The sequence below is a fragment of the Primulina huaijiensis genome, unplaced genomic scaffold, assembly GCF_012295235.1.
Source record: "Primulina huaijiensis isolate GDHJ02 unplaced genomic scaffold, ASM1229523v2 scaffold24871, whole genome shotgun sequence".
Taxonomy (NCBI): Eukaryota; Viridiplantae; Streptophyta; class Magnoliopsida; order Lamiales; family Gesneriaceae; genus Primulina; species Primulina huaijiensis.
In genome coordinates this window covers 653,199-676,906 of record NW_027356090.1, presented here as the reverse complement: position 1 = coordinate 676,906, position 23,708 = coordinate 653,199, and the positions used below count along the sequence as shown (strand labels likewise).

The 23,708-nt window shown below is 35.2% G+C and overlaps 5 protein-coding genes and 1 long non-coding RNA gene across 8 annotated transcripts; 5 read left to right on the top strand and 1 right to left on the bottom strand.

Annotated features, from left to right (window-relative positions):
- The first annotated feature begins 168 nt into the window (after positions 1 to 168).
- LOC140967330 (uncharacterized) lies at positions 169 to 1,237 on the top strand. Its single transcript, XR_012173567.1, has 2 exons — positions 169 to 707; positions 947 to 1,237. It is a non-coding gene; the product is annotated as an uncharacterized lncRNA (long non-coding RNA).
- A 616-nt stretch (positions 1,238 to 1,853) lies between these two features.
- Positions 1,854 to 6,536, top strand: LOC140967271 (dihydropyrimidinase). 3 transcript variants are annotated; one of them, XM_073427700.1, is made up of 13 exons: positions 1,855 to 2,103; positions 2,603 to 2,770; positions 3,063 to 3,114; positions 3,418 to 3,687; positions 3,794 to 4,005; positions 4,395 to 4,515; positions 4,701 to 4,788; positions 4,876 to 4,954; positions 5,192 to 5,279; positions 5,366 to 5,406; positions 5,511 to 5,563; positions 5,653 to 5,809; positions 6,033 to 6,536. In XM_073427700.1, exons 1-13 carry the CDS (start codon positions 1,996 to 1,998, stop codon positions 6,222 to 6,224), a joined length of 1,629 nt encoding a protein of 542 aa, XP_073283801.1. In that variant the 5' UTR covers positions 1,855 to 1,995; the 3' UTR covers positions 6,225 to 6,536. The 3 variants fall into 3 exon arrangements, with proteins under 3 accessions (XP_073283802.1, XP_073283801.1, XP_073283803.1); XM_073427702.1 differs by having other exon boundaries at positions 1,883 to 2,770; positions 2,990 to 3,114; XM_073427701.1 differs by lacking the exons at positions 5,192 to 5,279; positions 5,366 to 5,406 and having other exon boundaries at positions 1,854 to 2,103.
- LOC140967272 (uncharacterized) lies at positions 6,142 to 7,672 on the bottom strand. Its single transcript, XM_073427703.1, has 3 exons — positions 7,503 to 7,672; positions 7,031 to 7,219; positions 6,142 to 6,860 (listed from the first exon to the last, which is right to left on the bottom strand). The coding sequence occupies exons 1-3, from the start codon at positions 7,518 to 7,520 to the stop codon at positions 6,798 to 6,800; spliced, it is 270 nt and encodes an 89-aa protein (XP_073283804.1). The 5' UTR covers positions 7,521 to 7,672; the 3' UTR covers positions 6,142 to 6,797.
- Positions 7,673 to 8,224: 552 nt separating this feature from the next.
- LOC140967297 (splicing factor 3B subunit 6-like protein) lies at positions 8,225 to 9,062 on the top strand. Its single transcript, XM_073427735.1, has one exon. The coding sequence runs from the start codon at positions 8,321 to 8,323 to the stop codon at positions 8,702 to 8,704; it is 384 nt and encodes a 127-aa protein (XP_073283836.1). The 5' UTR covers positions 8,225 to 8,320; the 3' UTR covers positions 8,705 to 9,062.
- Positions 9,063 to 11,398: 2,336 nt separating this feature from the next.
- LOC140967296 (rust resistance kinase Lr10-like) lies at positions 11,399 to 13,188 on the top strand. The gene is made up of 2 exons (XM_073427734.1): positions 11,399 to 11,563; positions 11,661 to 13,188. Exon 2 carries the CDS (start codon positions 11,685 to 11,687, stop codon positions 12,996 to 12,998), a length of 1,314 nt encoding a protein of 437 aa, XP_073283835.1. The 5' UTR covers positions 11,399 to 11,563; positions 11,661 to 11,684; the 3' UTR covers positions 12,999 to 13,188.
- A 1,054-nt stretch (positions 13,189 to 14,242) lies between these two features.
- LOC140967263 (T-complex protein 1 subunit gamma-like) lies at positions 14,243 to 23,184 on the top strand. The gene is made up of 13 exons (XM_073427687.1): positions 14,243 to 14,389; positions 15,109 to 15,170; positions 15,746 to 15,818; positions 15,975 to 16,042; positions 16,284 to 16,353; positions 16,831 to 16,899; positions 16,997 to 17,068; positions 18,323 to 18,396; positions 19,324 to 19,986; positions 20,059 to 20,184; positions 22,544 to 22,648; positions 22,725 to 22,799; positions 22,891 to 23,184. Exons 1-13 carry the CDS (start codon positions 14,365 to 14,367, stop codon positions 23,080 to 23,082), a joined length of 1,674 nt encoding a protein of 557 aa, XP_073283788.1. The 5' UTR covers positions 14,243 to 14,364; the 3' UTR covers positions 23,083 to 23,184.
- The last annotated feature ends 524 nt before the right edge of the window (positions 23,185 to 23,708 follow it).

The window sequence follows — 23,708 nt, the reverse complement described above, 5'->3', positions numbered from 1 at the left end:
TGTTTATTTACAATAAAATAATATATCAAATTATAATTTCATCTAAACGCAGGTTCCTTATATAAAATAAAAGATGAGATGGCTGTGACATAATTCATGTAAAAGAAAAATACGGACTTCGAATTTTCTACCCTTTGAACCTATTCGTTTATTCTTTAAAAAAATAAAATTATTTGATCAAATTTTATTTTATTTTTTTAAAATTTTCATCCAATGGGCTCGAGACTTCGATTGGCCTTCATTGGTGATAGGTCCACGGGCTTCCAAAATCCCGCTAAGAAGTCCAGTCCATGATTGGATTATGGGGAGTACAAGTAGTTGAAACGAGTACGAAAGCCGCGTACTTCCCGAAGTACAATCAATCAAATCCTGTAATACATATAATACGCAAAAGTACCAAGACGCAGTACACTGAAAAGTCTCATGTTCTATTTAATCGCGAGAAATTCAAATTATAATTGCACCAAATTTTGGCTAATGAATTCAAGAAATTCAAGTGGAGGAGGCCAACAGGGGTGTCATGAGATCACACAAGTGGCCGTCGTATTTTATCTACTAATATGAGACACAGAATGTTCGTCATGTTTCATCGATCGACTGACTTGTGTGTTCTCAGGTCGCCCCTGAAGGACTTTCATGCACTTTTTCGAGGTTAATCAAATGGAAACTTGATGAATTATATATTGTGATTTTCATAAATTTACTTGGTGCATTTGTCAGTTTTACAAGTTAAGAAAATCGGTGCCTCTGTGTTGCAACTTTGAAAATGTTGATGCGAGATTTGACCGGCATGAAAACATGTTTAGTATTTGGGGTAGTGGTTTGAGTTCTCAAGGCTCATTTCGGGGTGCTTAAGCGTGCATTAGATACCCATAATCATTGAAAAGAACAGAGTTAATTATTATTAGATATGATATGAATTTTTGTTTGCGACCTAATTTTACAGGTATATGTATATTCTCATACTTTGCTTATGCAATTGAGGCCATCAATGCATCGGATGAGGACTCGAGACCAAGTGGTATTCTAGCGCTAGAAATTCAAGTTCTTGTGGAATCTTTCACTTTCATTTTCCTTCGACACATTGAGAGGAAAGACAAATAGAGTGACAGATCTTCGAGCTCGTGAGACTATTGTGTTATCTTCGTTTGTAGAATGACTTAATAGAAAATTGGTTATTCGATTTAATAGAATTGTAACTCAAGACTTTTTTTCAATTAATATTATTGTTGGTTTCCGCACAAATACAAAATATAAGATATATAAATATAACTAATTTAAAAGTTAAATCAAAATTAAAGTTATTTTTTTAAAAAAATGAGGTTAGATCGACTAACATGTACCAATTAACCTATGGTAAAAAAGTATCAATATGCAATGTAATCATCATCTCATAGTGGCAAAAAGAGAATAACGAAACTGATTTGGGATGAGATTCGAAATTGGTCAAACATGAAGAAGATTATGGGTACGTCGCCGTCCATCTTCAAAGCTTTTCATGAAACGTATAGAAGAAATTCTACGGCTACCAGAACGAGAGTCATGGCCCTTGCTGTGAAGATTTATCATGTGTGGAACATGCGTAATAGAGTACTCTTTGAAGATGAAAAGCGGAGGGTCGAAGTGCTCATAAGAAAGATTCAGATTCACACATACATATGTCTACCGAGTGCCACTGATTTATTTTGTGTATCTTGATTTGTAGGTGTCGAGGTTTTATTGTTCATACGATTATCTCCGAGATGTCGAGTGTATTTGTACTATATACTCTTTTTTACCTTTTTTTTAATGAAATACATTCATTAAAAAAAACATTTCACTCGTTTATACAAAAATCATATTCATGTAATAAAAATGAAATAAGTTAAAGATTCCAAACGGAGATCGCCGGATATAGTCAACGCAGAGATTCAGTCAGAACTCGGTATCGCCAATTTGTTTCCTATAAAATCCCAACAGACGTAAAACAAGCCGTAATTCTCCAGCGACCCAAAGATGGATTCCAGTTTGACAACTCAAAAAATTCATTGTAAATCTCTTCTTTTCACTCCTCTCTTGGTTACAGTGATCATAATAATATTGCCCTTCGCCCAATCCAATCAGGTACGTACTGAAATGGTGGATTATTGATGTTTAGTATATTGATATCATGCGCCATTTATTGTGTTTTGACTTTTGAGATTTTCGTATCCGATCAATTCTGGATTGTAAATCACAGTACGGGCTTCGATGAAGATGCTCTTTCATTCTTGTTGGGAAAACGCTCACCTTTGCCCCTGTTGTTCACTATTCAGGCCTTTCTCGTTCAGTCCCTCTTCTCCGTTGTGTACTAAAATAGTTTATAATCTTTGGAAAATTAACCCGAATACATCTTTGGCCGAATAACGGAACATAAAGTTGCGGATATATTTGTCCATTACAAGGACTATTTTCGTACACAAGAAACACGATGGACTGAACAGTGAAAAGGTCGACAAAAATGGGTATTTCCCCCATTCGTGTCTGTTTCTTTGAAAATCGTGAAAAAGTATCAACAATCTTGAGTTGAATTTTGGTGTTTGTCTATGGTTTCCATTTCTTTTGTGGTACAATTTACGTGCAGTATTGTGATGCCGGGATTGGGTATGGTGAATCGACATGTGGGGTTGATTCGCCGTATTCTTCGAAGATTTTGATCACGGGAGGAACAGTTGTGAATGCTCACCATCAAGAGGTTGCTGACGTGTATGTCGAAGATGGGATTATTGTTGCCGTACAATCTAATATTAAGGTATTCTTGTTTTTAGCCTTTTGTTGGTTAATGATGTTTACTGAGAAATGTACATAGAGTAGTTGATAAGTGAAGTGAAAACCCATTTCTAATTTTATTGCGTACTACTTATGGCAGTGATCTTAGATTATGGTGTATACGTCATCCCACTTTAAATGAAAATTCATTATTATGTGCACCACAACGAAAATATTGACAATGGAACCTGAAAATATGCAGGCATACTTTGTGTTTTATGCTGTTTTAGCACTGTGTTTTGCAAATGAATCTATACCGATAACTGGTTCTATAGGTTGGAGATGGTGTTAAGATTATTGACGCAACTGGGAAATATGTCATGCCAGGTAAAATTTTATCTTTTCTTTTCTTTCCTTTTTTTTTTTCTGTAGTGATATCTCATGTATTTTAATGCCTTTTATAGTTAACATGTTGATTATCTCACAGTTGCATGCATTTCCTATAAATTACGAACTTTAGGTGCCGAGAATGACTGATTGTTGTTATCCTTGAATGATGGTAAGAAGTGATTTCAGCATATAACTTGTCAAATGGAATATAAAACCTTATTACCGAATACCAAATTCCATAGAAGTCCCTAGTCTACCAGCTTTTTTGTTTATTTAATCTTTATCTTCTGATAATGACAGGAGGAATTGATCCCCACACTCACTTGGCTATGGAGTTTATGGGCACCGAAACAATTGACGACTATTTCAGTGGACAAGCCGCTGCATTAGCTGGTGGAACTACGATGCATATTGATTTTGTTATTCCTGTGAATGGTAGCTTATTAGCAGGCTTTGATGCTTATGTCAAAAAGGCAGAAAGATCCTGCATGGATTATGGTTTCCACATGGCAATCACGAAATGGGACAATTCTGTGTCAAGGGAAATGGAACTCATTGTTAAAGACAAAGGCATGTACCCTTCCAGGTTTATTTGTTTCACTCTGGAGAAACTTTTATTTTCTTCGATGATTATTATGGATGACTGACTTCTTACTAATTTTATCTGGCTCTGTAGGCATAAATTCTTTTAAATTTTTCATGGCCTATAAGGGTTCACTTATGATCAACGATGAGCTTCTGCTTGAGGGATTCAAAAAATGTAAATCTCTTGGTGCCTTGGCCATGGTTCACGCAGAGAATGGAGATGCTGTGTTTGAAGGACAAAAAAGAATGCTTGAACTCGGCATTACAGGTCCCGAAGGTCATGCTCTTTCAAGGCCACCGATGGTAACTTCACTCAGTCTTCTAAAAATGGAAATATTGAGATTATGTGCCTTTGCTGACCTGATTTATTCTTAAACTTTCTGTCCCAGTTTACAACATCTTGTCACTTGAAATATAAGTTGTAAACTTTCTATTACATTTAGATCCATCTAGTTTGATTGTCAGGATTTAATAGCTGATCTGAATAGCCTAAAGATGCCGAGTTAGTGGTTAGCACACAATTACCTTTTTCATTTCCTCATCACCTATTATGAAAAAGGGAAAGGTGAAAGTAACCTTCATCGATCAAGTAGTTAAAAATTGTTGTATAGACTTGTGGCTGACACTTGATGATGCTTATATTTTCGCTTTCCTTTGTATTTTCTTCTGTTAGCTAATTAAATTTCATGCAGCTTGAGGGTGAGGCGACCGGCCGTGCTATTCGTTTGGCTGGTTTTGTGAACACACCCCTGTATGTTGTTCATGTCATGAGCATTGATGCAATGGAAGAAATAGCTAAAGCTCGAAAATCCGGTTAGCAGTTCTTGAGAATAAACATTCATTTGTTTTCACAGGGGATCTTATGGATTAATTGTCAAACAAGGATTTTTCTGTCATATTTCAAGATCCTCTAGAGTCTTCACATCCTTATATCTAAAATCTTAAAATATGCTTAAATGAATTAAAGAATTGCAATATCTTAGTCTATTTGATTTCAGGTCAGAAGGTCATTGGGGAACCGGTAGTTTCAGGGCTGGTCCTGGATGATTCTGTACTTTGGGATTCAGACTTCAAGACAGCAGCAAAGCAAGATTTTTTCTGTCTCACATCAAATTTCGATATATCCTCTTTGCTTTCTTAATGATATCATTACACGATATTTCTGTGTTTTAGGTTTGTCATGAGTCCGCCTATAAGAGCTCCAGGACATGGTAAGGCTCTTCAGGCAGCTCTGTCGACAGGAATTCTTCAGGTTATTACTCTATTCATAATAAAGTTGACCTTGGATGTAATTAGAGAAGATGGCAAACCATCAGAATCAATATTGTAGGAAATTTGTTTCTGCAAATGTCGTAAGATTTTAGAAATTAATATCCATGGGTATACTGGAAATATAACCTGCGATATAGAATTTTGACTAGGTTCAAGTATTTATCTTGTATTGTTATAATGATTGATTTTTTTATTTAGTGTACTTAACCTGTTGCAGCTAGTTGGGACAGATCACTGCACCTTCAACTCGAGACAGAAAGCACTTGGAATTGATGATTTTCGAAAAATCCCAAATGGCGTCAATGGTATAATTTCGTTTCAGAGTTCCTATGTAAAATCTAAAAGGGTTAATTTTTTCACACGATTCTTTAGTGTGATATTTATCTTGCAGGTCTTGAGGAGAGAATGCATATAGTTTGGGATACAATGGTGGTACGTTATTTATTATCATCCTGCGAGTGAGTGTTAACCTGTAACATTCTTCCTTCTTAGACATTGGTGATCCTTTTATTTCTTTATTTTAATTTTATTTTTAGGTGTCTGGGAAAATATCTTCCTCCGATTTTGTTCGGTTGACGAGCACTGAGTGGTATGTTTGCGAAATCTGTCATTTCAAGGATTTTGAATATCTTTATAAATTTAAAATATCAATTCCATTTTATGTTGTGCTCTTTCAAGTGCAAGAATATTCAACATTTATCCGAGAAAAGGTGCAATACTAGTCGGATCAGACGCAGATATAATTATATTAAACCCAAATTCAAGCTTCGAAATAACTTCAGCTACTCACCACTCTCGATCCGATACAAATGTTTATGAGGGAAGAAAAGGGAAGGTATATCTCTCATCCCTAATGCTTGTACCAATTTCAATATTCGTTTCCATGCTGTTTCCAGTGAACAACATAGGACGAGTACCCCTGTCAATATACTAAAGTAAAGTGGATCATGCTTCACAGTGCTAAATAGGTTCTACTACAGTACAGTAGCGTGAATTGTTCCTTCCCAACGACCAGGTTAAATTTTCTTGATGAGTTATTTACTTCCTTTCTTTAACAGGGAAAAATTGAGGTAACCATTGCTGGAGGTAAAATTGTCTGGGAAAACGAAGAGCTAAAAGTTTTTCCAGGTTCTGGCAAGTACATAGAAATGCCACCTTATAACTATCTTTTTGATGGAATTGAGAAGGCAGACTTGGACTATTTATCGTCCCTAAAAGCTCCAGTAAAAAGATCTATTCAAACAAGCTGAGCTTCTGGTTGGAGTTCTTGGAAAATTCGAGCAAGATTTTGCATCTGTTGATACCAAAATGTTTCAAGAAATCCCACTTTCACAGACACAATGTGATTAGCACTGTTCATCCCTTTGTTCAGAATGTACATACAGTTTTCTGATTTTGGATATTTTAGACCATGTAAATGGATGCATTGGTACTGTTTCCAAAATAAAGGACTGCCATCAGTTAGCGTAAATATGGTTTGTATTCACCTTATAGGCTGGTTTAAGGTGTTGAATCAAGTTCTCATAGTTGAGCAAAAACTGTTCATTGGGATCTGGAGTCAACGTCGGACTCTCAAAGTATAGGCAATGCTATATAATCCCCTATGGGCTTCACAAATATCTGTGGAGTAGTTTTTAAGTTTGAAAAAGCCTTCCATCTGATGGAGAGTAGTTTTTTGCTTTTTAGGCTTGAATCTTGAATTTATATAACATAACAGAGAAACATCTATGTTTGTTTACGATGCATTTATGCAATCTACTAAACCGAAACAACTTGTTTCAAGTTTTGAACATACACGCAGGGCTCAATATACTGAATTGAATTCAAAACCTTATACAACAGCTGAGGCATCTCCACATCTTCTTTCTCTTCTTCTGCATATCAATCTGTATCAAGTATTAGAAGCCATAATGCATGATTTTGGCCAAGGATCAAAACATCAGAAAACGCTTTATTTATTTTTTTTTGAATTTATTTGAGAAACGTTCTTATGGGAAGTTTAGCTGCACAAGTTCGATTATTAAAGGAAGAGTTAAGCCAAGAAACATGGTCTTACCACACCGTATTCATCCTCCCGATTTGTTTTTTTCAGAAGTTCCCTTTCATTCCCAAGGCTATGGCGTGTAAAGTTGTTTTTCTGTTCCTTCCTATTAGCTCGAGCTTGCGAAAAAATCATAGAGTAATTGGTTCCAGCCCCAGCCTCGTGTTCCCATGCTCCAAATTGAGGAACAGAATTCCAATTCTTCTGCAATGAAAGACAAACGAGATTATCGATACTATTTCTTGAAATGTCTTCTTTTTCGAGTTTGTGAAAAGGTAGATAATTTTTGTTAAGTCATGTTATACGTATTTCGAGCAAATTTCACATGAAATAAAGCTTCCATGAGTCAAAATCCCCGGGACAAACTGTAAAATTTCCTCTTGAATGATGATGGTCGAATAGAAAACCCATCTCAGATAATGAACAGAAATCTTATTTTACAAGAATTTTCATGATCATTAACTTGGTTTACCCACGCATGGCTTACCTTCTTCAAGTTTTCCATGGAGATTCAAAGAAGAGAGAAGAGGAAAGTAAAGGATGTGGACACAATGCCTCTGCATGCATGCAATGCAATTAAAACCCTCCAAATTTGTGGGATTTAAAAAGCATGATTCCTTCAATTTCATCGAAATCCTTGTAGAAATTCGAGGATTGGTCAATATTTGACGTTGAATAAATTAATAATAAACAATGAATATTTATTTTCTGAGGTAAACAAATTTAAACTTGAACGATATATATATTCAGTATATGTAATTATCCTTTTATATATAATGTCTAATTATATTGAATCGAGTCAGATATTTATATTTTTTAAATTTTAATATTCAAAATCAATTTTTTAAATATTTGACACGTTGAACTTGAGATTAACCCGATTAAAAATTATAGTATTTGCAAAAAACTTTTAAAATTAACTAATTTCGAAAAGGTATTTAGTAATTTCAAAAAAATAATTTTATTACTGGTAATTATTTGAAAGATTTTTTAGCTGAATTTTTTTTAAAAAAAATTAAAATTACATAAAAAATTTGTGTTTCTTCGGGGAGTTTTTAGTAATTTCACATATTTACATAAAAAATTTGTGTTTCTTCGGGGAGTTTTTAGTAATTTCACATATTTACATAAAAAATTTGTGTTTCTTCGGGGAGTTTTTAGTAATTTCACATATGCTGTCTTCTTAAATCGCCCCTCGGAGTGGCTAGCTGTATTCTATCATATTTTCAAGTAATATACAAAAGCTCCCAAAAATCCCCATATTGCAGGCGGAACTCCGAGCCCGATTCCTCCGATTAAAGGCGAATGGCAGCAATTAGCCTCCGGAAGGGCAACACGCGCCTCCCGCCGGAAGTTAATCGTGTTCTCTACGTACGCAATTTACCCTTCAACATAACGAGCGAGGAGATGTACGACATATTTGGGAAGTACGGCGCCATTAGGCAGATCCGCGTCGGGACCAACAAGGATACGCGTGGCACAGCTTTCGTGGTTTACGAAGATATCTACGATGCAAAGACAGCCGTCGACCACTTGTCGGGGTTCAACGTGGCGAACAGGTATTTGATTGTACTGTACTACCAGCAGGCGAAGATGGGCAAGAAGTTTGACCAGAAGAAGAAGGAGGACGAGATTCAGAAGCTACAGGAAAAATACGGTATTGGCACTCCTGCTTCCAAAGACAAGTAGTGTGTTGAGGCGGTGCTTATTTTGAATTTGGTAATTTTGTGTGTTTGGCATGAAATAGGAGGTTTTTGAAATGAGATTTTCCTTTTATGGTACGGATTTATGTCGTGTAGAGATATGAATTTATTGTATTTTTGAAGCAGTAATGTGGACATGGTTTTTTTTTTTTGGGTTAAATATTGTCTGAGTACCCTTATGATTGAAGTGAAACACGTAGTTTGGGTCGTAGAACTGGTGTGTCTGGGTGAAATTTGTGAACCAGGATAGAAAAATTGTCAAAGTAATGTCCTTTTGATAAAGGGAAATATCTGATACTATAGTCAGAGAAAGATGAATATAACTGCCAAGATTTGCTGCTAAATATGAATGTATGATAAGAAAAGGATGAATATATATACCAAGATTTGTTTTTTTACCTATTTGTTGGAGCATTTTGCAGTGATGAAATTGTGGAAATGGGTGTTTGTGGTGTTAGATCTGGTCATATAGTTGGTAAGCAATTGTTCTTTTTGTGAAAGGTTAACTCGGGGCTTCTTTTGTGATAATTTATATCAATAACAAAGGCCTAGATCTATGTTACCCATTGTTTATCTGGTGAATCTGCTAGCATACAGGCCAGGAGGCTCTTAAATTTAATAACTCAAGAACCTATTTATACATGTAGTTGAGTAAGTTTCCTGGTACTATTATGTAATGGACTGAACTTGGGATTTACACATTTACGGTACTACTAGAGCAGAATGCAATACTTGTTTGCTACCTTCATTTCCTGTTATATTCTCACAGTTGTTACTTAGGCTTGTTGGAGGAGTTCCGTGATGGCTTGACATGTTGCTTTCCAGTTTGTTTTGGTTACCCTTTGAAATTAAATTGTTAGTCCCATTTTTGTGAGAGAAAGGGAACTTTAACTTGGCCATAATTTTTACAGACAGGGACTTAAAGTTACTATTTGACAAGCCTTTAGTCATATATAATAGGCCTTAATTGGAAGTATCTTTTGGCCCTTTCCTCCTAAAACGAAGTTATAGTAAATACACAATGACAATGACCTCTTTGTGTTGGATGTGTGTAAAATAATTCAGTGAACACACCTCCTCTTCGTTCCTTGGATTTGCCTGCATTGGGTTGGGTATGGACACATCTAAATGTTCATATACTTCAAATATGAAATTATATTAGCATTGTGTTGGATGTGCATAAAATCATTCAGTGAAGCACATTGTGGAATCATAATCTGTAAATTTTTATGAGGAAAAATGAGCAAAATTATATTATAAGTTCGATCAATTTGGTTTCATTCTTTAACTTATCCAAAATTTTATTTTTATTTTGGTTCAATTTTTTTTTAATAAGTTATATTTTATATTCTTAATAGTTTTTCATGGTATATTACTGACATGACAAGGTATGTAAGCATTATTGAAATGTCGGACGATAGTATCGTCAGCACTCTAACGAGAAATATGATTTGAAAAAAAAACGACTAAATTTTACCTATTTAAAATTATTAGAGCCTGAAATAGAAGTGTAGAACAACCTTGAAGAGTTCTTTTTTTTTTTTTTAACTTTTCCTTCTCAAGACAATACCAATTAGATCCAAACAAAATAATTAGTAGGGTTTGGCCTCAGGGAATCGACTGTCGCAGGCAAACCACTTGATTGTTGCGTAAACTTAAAACTTTAAAAAAACTTTAAAGACATAATGATTAAAATTTGAAATTATGAGATTCAAAACATTAATTTTATCAAATATTCCTTAAATAATTTAAAAAAATTCACATTCAAAACATTAACATTTTTGACGAAATGATTAGCCTAATTGTATCCAATATTTTTACAGGCCTAACATTATTTTATGATTATAATTATCGAGCATTGTATTTAAATATTAAGTCAATATGATCCAAACCCAATGAAAGTATGGGCCTGACCGCCTGAGACTCGGACAACATCTTATAGATATATTGTTTAAAAAAATGGATTTTGTATCCATCTAAATAATACAAAGTAATTGGACGTCATCAACCATAAATATATTGGACGAACGAAAGGTATGTCACCAACAGAATGTTATCATATGTTTAATAATAAAATTAGGCATTTGCCACTTATTGCAAACTGCGATTCATGAAGTTTAGGCTTTATCAAACAAAAAAAAAGTATATAAAAATATTGCTTGTGGTATCTGGTATGGTATTGCAAAATTAACATTTAGAATTTCAACTTTTTGTAGCATTGATTTAAAAATAATTGGAATCTACCCACTTTATTTCATTTATTATTTTCTTATTCCATTTTTTTGGAATTAATTTTCTTATTCCATTTTTCATGTGCATAGATAAACGACATTTATATTATATTATATTTCACATTCACACATTTTTAATGTATTATTACTAATTATTAAATTTTGAATATTATAAAGAAATATATTCTAAATAATATAATGAAATATGTGCAACGCGTATGTCGGAAATATTAAATGAAACGACTGAAAATTCAAAGTCGTCCATAATTGTCTCATATGTATCTTGGCTTATGTGATGTGATTGCCAATGGGAAAAGCCCAATCTCATTAATTATTCGGGAACTTCATAGGAAGTTCCCTCAACGCGTTTCTATTTATGATACGGAACCCACAGCCGAAAAAATGTCGATAAGAAATCGAAATCATGATCATGTTCATCTGCTTCATCAAATCAAACATCTTCTTAGAGCTTTATGCATGGTCTCTCGACAATATTTATAGATGATATTTAAATACACAACCACACAAAATGATTACAATCACAGTGAAGTAAGAATAACATAATCTTAAAATCTCAGAGTTGAGCATCAATCAAGGCCAAGAATTTAAACCAGGTGAGTTAAACGATGTACTTTCGTCTCCACAATATCAACAAAAATGAAGTGAAAATTTCATATTCATGTGATATTTTCTCTTTTTCTTAACTTGTAGGTTCAAATACTGTATTTCTACGCCATGTCTTCATATTACGACAATACATCTCCACCATCAGATAACACTGGGGCAGCGAGAGCTGTAGGTGTTGTTGTGAGCTTGATCGTTCTGGCAGGAATCGTGGTAGTCTCCGTGTGTTGCGCCAAGAAAATGAAGGGGGCAATAGTATCAGAACTACGGGCAGCTGTCACCCCTCCGCCTATAAATCACGTGATCCAAGTTTGGGAGGTCGATGCACCAACAATGGAGAATTTTTTCCGAGAATTGGCCGAGGAGAAACCTGTTCGTTTCACGGCTCAGCAACTCTGTAGTTTCACAAGCAACTATTCCATAGTTTTGGGGAGTGGGGGGTTTGGAAAAGTGTATAAAGGAGTGTTCCCTAATGGAGTAAAGATTGCAGTAAAAGTCCTCAACACAGGTGGCCCGAACAAGAGCATCGAGCAGCAGTTTATGGCTGAGGTTGGAACTATTGGGAGGACTCATCACATACACTTGGTGAGGCTGTACGGTTTCTGCTACGATCAGTTTATGAGTGCCCTTGTGTATGAATTCATGGAGAATGGATCCCTGGACAGACATTTGTTCAGCAACGATCAAGAACTGGAATGGGCGAAGATGCATGAAATTGCAGTTGGAACAGCAAAGGGAATTGCTTATTTGCACGAGGAATGTAAGCAGAGGATCATTCATTATGACATCAAGCCTGGGAACGTGCTTCTTGACGCAAATTTTTCCCCCAAGGTTGCAGATTTTGGACTGGCAAAGCTTTGTAACAGAGAAGATACTCACGTTACTATCTCGGGATATAGGGGGACTCCTGGGTACCTGGCCCCAGAGTTCATGCTGAAAAATTTTCCTATAACCTATAAATGTGATGTTTATAGCTTTGGAATTCTGCTTTTCGAGATAGTTGGGAGGAGAAAAAACACCAGAGTTGGGGATTCTGGGGAAAGCCTTGATTGGTTCCCGAAGCAAGTGTGGGAGGAATATGAGAAAGGTGAGCTGCAGGCACTATTAGAAAAGAGTGGAATTGAAGAGAAGGACATGGCCAAAGCTGAGAAAACGGCTATGGTGGCTCTGTGGTGCGTTCAAGATTCACCAGAGGCGAGGCCTCCAATGAGCGGTGTGGTGAAAATGTTGGAAGGTGGAGTGGAAATTATGCCGCCACCTAAACCATTTCATTACCTATTCTCAGTCAGGAATAACGTGCTCCAGCCACAAACGAATTCTGGAAGTGGTTCATGTTACACATCGAGTGAAGGAACTAATTCCTATTGGTACAAGGAGACCACACCGATTATGGCAAAATACGAGATAACTGTTGCCTCCTTATAAATTAAGAAGTAGATGGGCTCGTCAATTGTAGATGATAAAAACTCAAATTGAATTTTGCATGTGTGTAAATGTAAAATTCGAGAAAATATAAAGATCAAAATATCCAATGGTAGAAGAGTCAACAAGGATGTAAAGTCTTGTTACCTAACATGTGTAATATGTGTGTTAAAGTTTTGCCCTTTCCTCTACTACAACGAAGTTAAAAGTAAGTACACAATGACTGTCATTACCTCTTTGTGTTGGAAATCTGTAAGATCATTCATCTCTTCATTACTTGGATTGGGTTGGGCATGGACACATCTCAATGTTCATATACTTAAAGAATACGAAATTATATCAGCATTGTGCAGTTTGATGTGCGTAAAATCATTCAGTTGTGGAATCATAATCTCAAAATTTTTAAGAGGAAAAATGAGCATAATAATTATATTATAAGTTCGGTCAATTTTGGGTTTCGTTCTTTAACTGATCCAAAATTTTATTTTAGTTTTGGTTCAATTTTTTTTTAGTCCAATAAGTTACATTTTCGTATTCTTAGTTGTTTTTCGTGGGATATTAGTGACATAACGAGGGAACACCTTTGACATTAATATTATCTGTGCAAATTCTTCGAAACCATATTTGATGTTGACTGGTTAAGTACTTTGAGAAATTCTTCTATCCTTGAATACTTTGTTATTTGTGCACAAATTTTCTCAATCACACATAGTCTATAGTTTGTGAACTGTATACTTGATTTTATAATTTATATAACGAGTCAACAATTATCTCGTATTTTTTTATATAATAATTTTTTATAATTATATACAAAAAAATTAAGTAATTATTCAAAACACTCATACTTATTATTTAATTAATAATTAATTATATAAAATAACATTTTATGTATCACACACTGCTAATCAGATTAAAAGACAACGAAGTATTAGTGTGAAATCGCTTGTAATTAGTATATGAGTGAGTCTCATGTGAGACCGTTTCACGGATCTTAATATGTGAGTGAGACGGGTCAACCCTACCAATATTCACAATAAAAATTAATACTCTTAGCATAAAAAACAATAAGTTTTCATGGATAACCCAAATAAAGATCTGTCTCACAAAATACGACCCGTGAGACCGTCTCACACAAGTTTTTGCCTTAGTATATACCATTAAATAAATAATAAGTTAATAGGCACAAATAAATCTTAATTTTATGTTATATATATATATATATATATATTTGTAAAATTAGTAACTGGTTTCAGAGGCCCAACTTCTGTTTCACTGTAAAATCTCGTAAACCCTAACGAGTTCTCGAGTGGGCGATCTCTTATTTCAAATCTCTGCCGCCCCGCTCTTCCGCGATCGATTTCAGGACACAATGAACGCTCAGGTCCTCGTCCTCAGTAAGTCTGTTTCTCTTTCAGCTGTATGAATGCACGTTCACATTTTTGCTGTTCATTTTCCATTTAACATTTTAGAGCAAGTTTTGAGCACTCATATTGGTATATCTTCATTGCCGTTAGTATGTTGTAACTGTAAGGTGTTGTAAATAGTTATCGGGAATAACTAATCTAGTATGTGTTGCGGTGATGGAATTGTATCTGCATAGTAGTCTCTCGATACCGTATTTAAAAATACTGTATACAGAGAGAATGTCTAATTTGTACTTCGAGTGATCAAATTCTGTATGCTGAGAGCTACCTTGTATCTTGATAATTGTACAAATTGAAAGCAGTTATGCAATGCTTTACAGTTAATGCAAACATCAGTTTCAGTGTGGAAGTTAACTGTCTAACATCAAATTAATTCAGCTATAACCATGTTGGGTCTTCATTCAATATCTGTTGAATTCTAATAAATAGTTTGATTGCAATGTCTGCCTTGGGATATTTGTGTGTGAGAGGTCAGGGGAAGTTTTGAGAGTGTTGTAAACTCTATTTGAAGATCCAAATGAGTTTTCATTTTATATTTGCGAAGCTGAGTTTCAGCAATGCCTTCAGAGTCTTGGATAGATGTTTACTTAAAATTTATAATTTGGAAAGAGAGATGTGAACTAAAATCTGTCCGTTTTATTTGTAGATTATTGTGGTTTGACTGATGCATATGATGTTTGATTGAACAGAGGATACTTTGAAGCGGGAATCTGGAAACAAGGTGCACCATGCCAATATCCAAGCATCCAAGGTAGTTGGCTTCCTCCTTTCCTTGTTCGACATTTGTCAATGAATTTATAATTAACCTGAGCTGCCAGTTTATGTATTCTAATATCTTACTGTAGCAAAATTGTTTTCAAAACAGACAATTTTAATGTGGCCCCGCATTCTGGTAATGACATTCTAAATTAACATGTACCTTGTAGCTCTTTCCGTTAGAGTCATTTGGTGTGATGTTCTGGAGTTTGGATGTTTATATTTAGGTTCATTTACTATTTTAATTTTGTTACTTTAATTTCATGTTAGGCGGGTGGAAGTTTGCTCTTGTGAGGGCATGCATGGTTTTATGCTGGTCAATGTCAGTTTAAAGTGAATTATATTTTTGTGGCTAATGAGTTTGATGATGATTTTAAACTGTTTCATGAACCTCAACGTTGCAAAGTTTATGCTAATGCATGCTGCGACTTAAGACTTATTTAGGAACTTTAACCAATTAGTTCCAAGTCTGGTTATAATTATAAATTAAAAAAATTGCTTGTTATGATTTCCTGAATGTCTTTTGTCCAATTGCTTGTCAACCACTACTGTTTTGGTTGCTCTTTACAGGCTGTTGCTGATATTATACGTACCACTTTGGGTCCAAGATCAATGTTGAAAATGCTGCTTGATGCTGGAGGAGGTGATTTTATTGTTCATTTAACAAGAACTATCTTTAGTGTTTAGCTTTAATGAATGATGGTTCTGTAAAAGAAAAATTCTTGTGTGAGAGATTGCTGGCGAACTTCTCTAATCATATCATTCTTTGTTAGGTAATACATTCTTTTGATCATTACAGGGATAGTAGTGACAAACGATGGGAATGCTATTCTTCGTGAATTGGACGTTGCACACCCAGCGGCAAAGGCATTATTTCTTTGTTAATCTATACTTTTAAGTTGTTCAACTTCTATTTTTGATCAAACATAAAAGACATCTATTAATTATGCGTCGCAAGTGCACTATTTTCTATCGCAGTTCACTTAATGATTGTTTTTCCTTCAGCGTTATATAACTGTAAAACTGATACATCTAGATGTGGACTTGCAACTTGCTGAATTTGTATCACTTTACTGCACTCTGATCCGCCCTTTTTAAATGGTTGCAGTCAATGATTGAACTAAGCCGAACTCAGGATGAGGAGGTAGGGGATGGAACCACATCTGTCATCGTCCTTGGTATGGTTGATGTTATTTTTTAATCCAATTTATTTTCTCTAGATTGTTTATATGTTTTGAGAGCTAATTTTGTCATTCTGAATTTCTGATGAATTATACTTGTGTATGAATACTTGTGCATTTGCAGTAGATATACTGTATATACTATTTTTTGTGCCTATCGTGGGGTGAATGTATGTGCACGGCCAAATATCCTTTGACATGATAGTGCGCTGTATCTGTATTCTGGTGAAGTGTGTGATATTGTGTGTCACTGTCTGCTGTATGCATATGAGCATATCTTTATGATGGTTGCTTATAGCTCAGAGAGTTCTCGTTTAGGGCCACGATGGATAAGTTATCATGAATTTCTCTTTGATTAATGTGAGAGTCTTCGCTCAATTTTAACATATTATAATACTTTCATAACTGTTCTTATTTTGTTTTTGATGTGATTATTTTTCTTTTACTTATTTTCTGTAATTTATATTGTTGTAGCTGGTGAGATGCTCCATGTTGCAGAAGCGTTCATTGATAAGAACTATCATCCCACTGTCATCTGTCGAGGTAATATTAGTTACTCTTTAATATTCAATATCTCTGCTCTGAGGATTATGTATATGCCTATATGGATGATAACGAGGTCCCATCCATTGTGCTACAGCGTATAATAAAGCCTTAGAGGATGCTGTTTCCGTGCTTGACAAAATTGCATTGACTGTAGATGTCAAGGATCGTAAGTTTATCGCATTTATTTTTCCTTACATCCTGTACCTCATGTTTGACTATCGTTTGTTTTCTAGTGGTATGTAAAGTCCGTTACCAGAGAGATTTCAGTTGTTTGCATGTTTAGTGAGGCAACACTTTGTGAACAGGACTTGATCTTATGAAGACAACGGCCACTTTACACTTATTTTGATTTCTTGTTGAGAATTTTCTACGTGAATTAGGATATATGCTCCACTATCGAACATAAGAGGTTTTAAATACCCTAAAATTTCCTCCCCTGGTTAGTTGGTGTGGAGACCAAATCAAAGTGTGATGTATCTTTCTTTTTCTAGAATGTCAGATTGAGCTCAATGATAGGAACCACAACATAACTGATGAAGATAGGAAGATAATAATGATGCATGACTGCATGTTTTAGATACAGTCCCTTAATTATTCATTTCTCTTGATTTCACCTACTTATGCAAGTGATTCTAAAGGTCAACTTCATTTTTTATTTTATTGATTCTATTTTGGTTTACCTTCCTACTCTGACCTTTAGAATTAATCGAGGTAGCTGTATTGATACTCATTGCCATAATTGATGGAAGAGTGACTGTTCTTTTCATTCTTCGAGATAACATCTATAACCTTGATGTTCAGGTGTGAAAGGTACGGTGCAATGCACTTCCAACAGTTCAATCTAGTGATTGAATTTCTGTCAAGGTTTTTACAAACCAAATAGCAAACCCAATTGCTGATTTATAATTTTAGAATTTGCTATTAAATTCAAATATTGTTATATTGCTAATTATTTGTTAATTTTTGTTTTATTATACAAATAAAGGATAACAGGATTGTTTTTTCTTTGTTTTGTGCAACAAAGTTGTTTCTTTTTTATTTAAATGTATAAGTGATAACACCGTGCATAATTATGTATTTTAACTGTAAATAGTAAACTTGTTAATTTGGTTTCGGTTAAACCATATCTAATCCGAATCCCCAAGTTCTAGAAAAATATTGTAATCTAATGGTACTGGACCAACTATTTTTTTTTTTGAAATTTCACTTATATTTTTGGTCCACTGGGCCAATTAACCAAACAGTGAACACCTGTACTTGAACCAGACAAGCTGAAGAATTAACCCAAGCAATGTCCAAGATGACCAATTGAAAGTTTTTAATGAATCACTTAGCAATATAACCAACGACAAGGCAGTGCTACGCTTTTCCTTGTTTATTCTTCTTGCTTTCTTATACTTGTATGTTTTTCACATGGCAGGTTCAACTATGTTAGGGCTTGTTAAGAGTTGTATTGGCACAAAATTTACCAGTCGATTTGGAGATTTAATCGCTGTAAGTATTTTGTGATTTATAATTTAATAGTCCTTCAACAAACTCCTCCTTTTATTTCCATTCCACTATTCATATATGTATTTTTATAATGATTTAGGCATGCCAATGGATAGGAAACCATGAGATAATATCAAATATAGATCACTAAGTATATCTGAACAAAGATCTTAAAGAAATTTTATTTAGTTCATTATTAATTGAAAGGCGACCTATGCTAAGTCAAAATCATTAAGCGTGTAATTTATTCAAGTGAAGATTGGGTTTCCAAATTGGATTGTTGATTTGTTTGTTTGTCTTTTTGTAATTTTGGTTGGAAGGATGTCTTATCCTACATTTGTACATTTTAAATTAAATTTATTTTTCTTGATGAAACTTTGTTTTTTTATAAAAGAATAATTCTAATTGAATCTTTTTTATTAAAGTTTAATTAGTTTTATTATATTTTACAAATGAGGGCTCTAACATTAAACGATTCTATATTTGTATTGCTACTGCCCATTTAAGGCCGACATAGGGATGGGCTTGCAGTTGAAACTCTAGCATGATGATCCTCTCTTGCAAGTATTTCGCATATGCCATTTCTTTTCAGTAATAGTTGAGTTAATTTGCTAGAGAAGCTTGTCACAAGGACTTGTAAACAACCTCAAGCGCAAGAGTCAAATTGAAAGTAAAATCTAAACTCATGCAAGTAATTTACTCACTTATGTATTTACATAAGACCAAGTTTAAATTTATTTGTTTGAATTGCATTTATTAGTGGAACGTGATTATAAAATTATTTGTTTAAATTGCATTTATTAGTGGAACGTGATTATAGAAATTACAACTTTGAGAAGATTTTAGACAACAAAGCTTTTGAATGCGCATGGTCTGTTGGTTACGTGGTTGTCCGAATTTTAATTGGGTTATTCTGTGGTAACCTTTCAGGACTTAGCCATCGATGCCACAACAACTGTTGGTGTTGATCTTGGTGAAGGATTGCGTGATGTGGATATCAAAAAGTACATCAAAGTAGAGAAGGTTCCTGGTAGTCAGTTGGAGGACTCGTATGTTTTAAAAGGAGTAATGATTAATAAGGATGTTGTTGCTCCTGGAAAAATGAGAAGAAAAATACTGAATCCTAGAATTATTCTCCTTGATTGTCCTCTCGAGTACAAAAAGGGCGAGAACCAAACCAATGCTGAATTGCTGAGGGAAGAAGATTGGAGTGTATTACTTAAAATGGAAGAGGAGTATATTCAGAGCCTATGTGTGCAGATACTAAAGTTCAAACCAGATTTAGTGATAACTGAAAAGGGGCTCAGCGATTTGGCTTGCCATTATCTTGGCAAAGCTGGTGTCAGTGCAATACGAAGGTTAAGAAAGACTGACAATAACAGAATTGCCAAGGCATGTGGGGCAGTTATTGTTAATAGACCTGATGAGTTGCAAGAATCTGATGTTGGTACTGGTGCTGGACTGTTTGAGGTGAGGAAAATCGGGGATGAGTTCTTTGCGTTCATCGTCGACTGCGTGAATCCAAAAGCATGCACCATACTTTTGAGGGGTGCCAGCAAGGATCTTCTGAATGAAGTGGAAAGAAATTTGCAGGTATCTGTGAGATTTTACGCCCGTTAAGATTGTGTGATTGGTTTTCTGATTTTAAATTATGATTGTACACAGGATGCTATGTCTGTAGCTAGAAATATAATTAAAAATCCAAAACTTGTTCCCGGTGGAGGTGCTACGGAGCTGACTGTGTCGGCTATGTTAAAACAAAAGAGTTCTTCAGTTGAAGGCATAGAAAAGGTGAGCAGTTTCTTGATTTCTCAGGTTGCATCTGTTAATTTCTGTCGTTCATCCTCGACTTAGATCATGGCCATTTGGAGAATATATATCAACTTCATGACATAAAATGTCATTTGTTTACTTGTTTCGATTTATGTATAATGATAAAGGTGATTTACAATGAAAGGTATCCCAAAGATAATCTTTGTACCCTAGCACAAGCTACTTAACACTCGAGCAAAGAAATGAACATAAAGAAAAATTTACTCCTCTCACTCACACATTTATTTATTGCTATCTTTCTAGACTCTTCTAAGATTTATGACTCTGGGCATGTTTGGATCTAGGTCCACTAACAACAGGTCCGTAACAATACCACCGTCTTCAAAATCAGCCTTGTCCTCAAGGCTGAGTCTTGGAACTTGATCTTCTATGAATTTCGTGTCCCTCCAACCAACATCAAAGACAATTAACTCAAAAATAATATCTATGTAGGCCCAACCCACATACCACTCACCAAACATGTCAAGAAAATACTCATCCAAACCCAACTCCCTATCCCTGATATTGGGCGTGCAAGCCTTACTCTTCTCCACCTTAAAGACTTATTTCCATGGGCTCTCACCACCCCACAATTTTTCTTCTTGGGCTTAAAATAAAATAGCCCATGTCTTTTCTTTCTTTTCCAAGCCACCTTAGTGTTAGCCCAATCATGCGTAGCCCTACCTTTCTTCACCTCTGCATCGATGACGGGAATCCTTCCTTCCATGGATATTCGACCACTTTATCTTTTGATCAACTCCATCATGAGATGCTTCCCTTCCTTAACCAGAAATTTCTTTTGAACCCATAGCATCTCAATGAACTTCAGGCTGCTGTTGACCATGAGTTGCTGATTTGATCCATCTCCATTTTAATTTCAATCTCCAATGCCATAGATTCCTGTACCAGATTGTGTTTGGCTTCACCTCTTAATTGTTTGATTAGTTTTTTCAATGTATGGTACAAGTCGTGATGCCCCTCCAATCGGATCTACCTCATCAACCACAGGTAAATTCATTCCATAATCTTGATCCTTGGTGCATTTTTCTACATCGCTCCACTTAATACTAGTGTGTTTGACTCCTCGTGAAGCTTGGTCTGGTTCCACATCATCTTGCAGTTGCACTTTCACCAGCAAGTTTTCGTCCCCCTTCCCAACGTTCACTCCTTTACGCCTTCTAGAATATGCATATTTAATAACAGGTCTCTCTTTCTTATCAGCCTGTTCATCAGATTCCCCCAAGGCTAGGTTAGTGAACTTCTCCTCCTCCTTACTTGCACAAGTTCCCAATATTTCTATGGACTGCTCCACCTACTCCTCAATACCTGCAAATTTTTTCACTGCTTTGGTCATTGATATTACAGTCTCATGTAATTTCAGAACCATCTTATTCATGTCCTCTGCTATCTTCAACATCTTATCTTCCAATGCATTGATTCTCATGTCTAGCTCTATGGTTCCATCTCTTCTTCCCCTCTGATCGACATCCGACAGGTTGGACCAGTTGTTACAACCACGATTTATATATAATGATAAAGGTGATTTACAGTGAAAGATATCCCTGAGATAATCTCTGTACCCTAGCACAAGCTAGTTAACACTCGAGCAAGGAAATAAACAGAATGAAAAATTTACTCCGTCTCACTCTTTTTTTATTGCTATCTTTCTAGACTCTTCTAAGATTTATGACTCTTGGGCTGTTTGGATCTAGTCCCACTAATAACAGGTCTGTAACATTCCGCCTATACTGGATTGGAACATTATCATTATTCTACTTTGTTTTGGCTGCATAACAGACAAGTTTTTCACAAGCATACATACAAGTTGGTATGCTAGAATGTTTTTTGAGGGTGGCATACATATGAAAGCTTTTCCATTAGTGAAACATTGGCAACTAGCTCATGTAACTCATGATATAAAAACCCCCAAGTATTCTTTCTGAATTCAATTTGCAAATGACTAGCAAGATCTGATTGTGAGTTACTAAATGGTCAAATGAATTTCATTTGATTAGGGATTCAATTCTTATTTGTTGATAATATGATTGCGTTGTATTGCGTGGACCTCTTGTCCGCCTTTTATAATTATTAGCATTAATTTATATATTGTGGTTTCTTATCCAAATAAAAAAAGAACTTCATATTCTTAAAAATTGTTTTAGAATAACCTGACTAATTCTCATTGGTTCACTCCAACAATTAATGATCGAGATTAGCATATCTCTCAATCTTATGTTCGCATGATGAATCCTGCTATGCAGCTAACTGTGCATCTTTTACCTGAGGATATCTAACTTGCAGAAATTGAAAATCTAGTTTTATGCATCATTATGAACAGTGGCCTTATGAAGCAGCGGCGATTGCTTTTGAGGCTATTCCAAGAACTTTGGCTCAGAACTGTGGTGTCAATGTGATAAGGACTATGACTGCCTTACAAGGAAAGGTGAAATTTCCTTCATTCTGCGTTATCAAATCTGTGCTATTCATGTCGTGTTATTTATTTGTTTTTATCCTTTCAGCATGCAAATGGTGAGAATGCGTGGATCGGCATAGATGGAAATACTGGTGATGTTGCTGATATGAAAGAGCGGAAGGTGTGAATTTTGAGAATAACCTTTCCTTGATATTCGTATTATCAAATACTTTCCAGTTATAAATCCATTTTGCTGGTATATATACACTCAGATATGGGATTCCTACACGGTGAAGGCACAAGCATTTAAGACAGCCATTGAAGCTGCTTGCATGCTTTTGAGAATTGACGACATAGTTAGTGGGATTAAGAAGAAGCAGGCACCCGGAGCTAGTCAGGCTCCATCAAAGCCGAAAATTGAGGACGAGGGTGATGCGGATAATGAGCAGATGATTCCTGAGTGAGAGGAATGACAGTTTATCATGTAGGATACTGTGTTTTTTATTGAATGGTGTTGGTTGTAAGTGAATTTTCTGTCGGCCATTTAATCGAGTTGTTTTTTAAAAGATTTTGTTTCTCAAAATTGTTATGGTTAAGCATTTAATAAAATTAAAAAAATCTTAATAAATTATGATGTTTATAATTTACTAATATTAATAATATCAACACGCCAACCGATCTGTTTTACAAAAGGGCCGAGGCCCGAAGGAACAAAATAAACAAACTGAGAAGATGCCTAGGGAAATAACTTCCTTAGCTAGAAAATGTACCATAGTTCGCTGCTCGGTTCAATGTAGCACGTGCATTCTCTGAAGATTCTTGGACAGCTTACAGATATCCTCCACAATGGTAGCATCATATATTCATATTCATCTATCCACCGTCAAATTTCGAAGGGTCGTGTATTTTTTACATTTGAAAAATCCAGGATTGATAGTGTAATAATTTGAAAAAAAAAAATAAAAAAGAAAAAACGTATCGCAATTGACTCGGGAGATAAATAGGTACCGCACTTTCTTTTTCCAACCAATACGTCAGTAATTGAATGGCAGCATGTTCTTAGTTCTTACACGCTCATAAAAGTAAGATC